The 2,503-nt window shown below is 46.9% G+C and overlaps 1 protein-coding gene across 5 annotated transcripts in view; it reads right to left on the reverse strand.

Annotated features, from left to right (window-relative positions):
- Deup1 (deuterosome assembly protein 1) overlaps positions 1 to 2,020 on the reverse strand; it is a 65,150-nt gene extending 63,130 nt beyond the window's left edge. For 4 of the 5 annotated variants that reach the window (XM_021173322.2, XM_021173324.2, XM_021173317.2 and 1 more), the window contains exons 1-2: positions 1,874 to 2,020; positions 344 to 417 (exon numbers count right to left, since the gene is read on the reverse strand). In XM_021173322.2, coding sequence (XP_021028981.1) covers positions 344 to 372 — 29 coding nt within the window. In that variant the 5' untranslated portion in view covers positions 373 to 417; positions 1,874 to 2,020. Of the gene's footprint in view, positions 1 to 343; positions 418 to 1,503; positions 1,596 to 1,873 lie in introns of those variants that run through there. The other variant, XM_021173319.2, reaches the window with a different exon arrangement.
- Positions 2,021 to 2,503: the final 483 nt, after the last annotated feature.

Genomic DNA, 2,503 nt, shown 5'->3' on the forward strand with positions numbered 1-2,503 from the left:
AAAAAAAAAAGGATAGGAGCAGAGAAACACTCATCACAGCGAGAAAAGAGAAAGCTGGTCAGGAAGCGCTGTGTTGTGGACTTGTAAGGGCAGAGGAGGCCAGCATGGGCTCTGAATCTATAAAACCAACAGTATCAGTCAGGAAGTGCTGTCTTCCAGGGTGCAGACAATATCAGAAAGACTTACACCAGTAGATACTTCATAAGTTACTTGAGATTTTCAGTCTACTTACTGCCTCCCAAGCCAGCACATCCGTCTTCTAACAATTCATTTCAGAACTCACGCTTCCTCCAGACTTCTGGGCTAAGATGAGCTAATTAGATAGAATTTCTGAAGCACTTACCCTGCTGTAGTATGGGCTTGGTTCTCCATGCCAAGAAATGTCTACATCTGGCTTGGTACTTCTTGATATTTAATCTGTGAGGAGGGAAATAATTTAGAATTATAAAATGCTTAAACATATTAATATCTGTTATTTTTGCTGTTGGCACACCATTTAGGATAGGTTCTCTGAGCATGGACGCTGTTGTTTCAACAGAGAAGGCCTACAGTGGGGGTGAGGGTGGGGTGGGGTTTCTTTGGCTTGATGAAACCAACAAGCATACCTCCTTAACTCAGGTAGGCAGCTAGGTGTCAGCTGCCTAATTTGTGCAACGGCTCCTAATTCCTGGATGGAGAAGTGCTGTCTAGAAGCCCTCACAGTTTGCATCTTAGTGGAGTGCCTATCCTTTGCCTTTGAGTGTATTCTTTCATTGGTTTGTCTTGACCTTTTAAAAGAGTCAATAGAGCATGAAATTTAGTACGAAGTCCAAAAACAGGAGCTGGAGAACTGGCCCAGCAGTTGGAGGTCATCATGCTTAGAGTGCATAGAGAGGACCCAGCACTGGTCAGGTAGCTCAAAACCACCTAGTCCCAGGGCAATCAGATGCCCTCTTCCTCCCTGGCACCTACATGCCTCAACACACGCAAGCACTCTTGCACACACACACACACACACACACACACACACACACACACACACACACACACAGTTGTCCCATTAGTGGACTAATTTAAAAGGATAAATGAACAAAGTGTTAAAATGAACTTAACCTTCCTAAGAAGTATATGAACTGAGAACGAGAAGGCGGAGGGGGGAGGGGGGAAGGAAAAAAAGAAGAGGATGAAGAGGAAGAAGAGAAGGAGGAAAGAGAGGAGAGCATAAGGGGAGAAAGAAGAGGGTGGAAGGGGGGAGGTGAACAGGATGAGTAGGAAGGGAAGGGGGAAGGGGAGAGGAAGAACCTCCTTTTAGACCATTTGCCACCACAGGAATTGCAGCAGTGGGACAGACACTGGAGTCGACAGGAGACAAAGCTAAGTCAAAAGGTTCAGACAAATTAAGGAGAGAAACTGAGGCACAGTTCCCTGGGTCTCTGGAAGCAGCGGTCCGGCCGGCCATCTCCTTGCTAGCTGCTGCCTAGGGGAGGGACAGGGCCTGGGTACAGGGAGTCCATCACCTGTTACCTGTACTGCTGTCTGGAGAGGTCTGCCCTGGCCTGGGCTGCAGGGCCCGCCCGCAGTGCCCGCCCACCCAGCGCAGTTGGCTGCTGGTTCCCAGTGGGTTGCCATGGAGACGCGGCCTCCGCACCAGTCAGCTACCTTCTAGCGGGAACTTCCCAGCACTGGCGCGGTCAGGTCAGTCCCCAGCCAGCCCAACCCGCTTAGCTGCGGCCCACGGCTACCCAGGGGCGCGAGAGAAACGCGGGAGGACAGTGTCCAACCAGAGAACCAGTGGGCCACCAAGAACGCCTCCACAGAGACTGGGCCTCAGCCCTCTTCCCAGACTATAGTAGGGGTGGGAAAGAAACTCCAGTCAAAGACTCTTTGAATTCACCTTAGTAACTTCCAGCTGGGAATTGGTTAGGCTCACTCCACTGTCACTGTAATAGCACCATTGAAACCCTTCTCTTCCTCACAGTTCGCTGCGTCCTTGGGAAACTGCCAGTTAGGTGGATCAGGCTGTATTGGGGACAAGGGTGTAGCTTCAAATGGTGGGCACTAACCCGGATTCTCGGTAACTGATTCCAAATTCTTTCCTTGTTCAGCCACATTCCAACCATAATTGATGACAGATTCTCAGTCTGACCCTGTTGATTTCACTGAGAAAATGACAGTATGTACCATATATGTGTATATATGATATAGAACACACACACAATATAGAAATCACAATACACTTATACATGTACTATTATACAAGTCATATATATTATATATGTATATGTATGCGTATATATTTATATGACACAATACAGACAATAGAGAAATCACACAGATACATGTACTATATATAAGTCACACATATAAAAATATACGTGTATAACAAAAAACCTAGGATAGCAAAAACTCTTCTCAAGGATAAAAGAACCTCTGGTGGAATCACCATGCTGGACCTAAAGCTTTACTACAGAGCAATTGTGATAAAAACTGCGTGGTACTGGTATAGTGACAGACAAATAGACCA

Source organism: Mus caroli, chromosome 9 (assembly GCF_900094665.2).
Source record: "Mus caroli chromosome 9, CAROLI_EIJ_v1.1, whole genome shotgun sequence".
Taxonomy (NCBI): domain Eukaryota; kingdom Metazoa; phylum Chordata; class Mammalia; order Rodentia; family Muridae; genus Mus; species Mus caroli.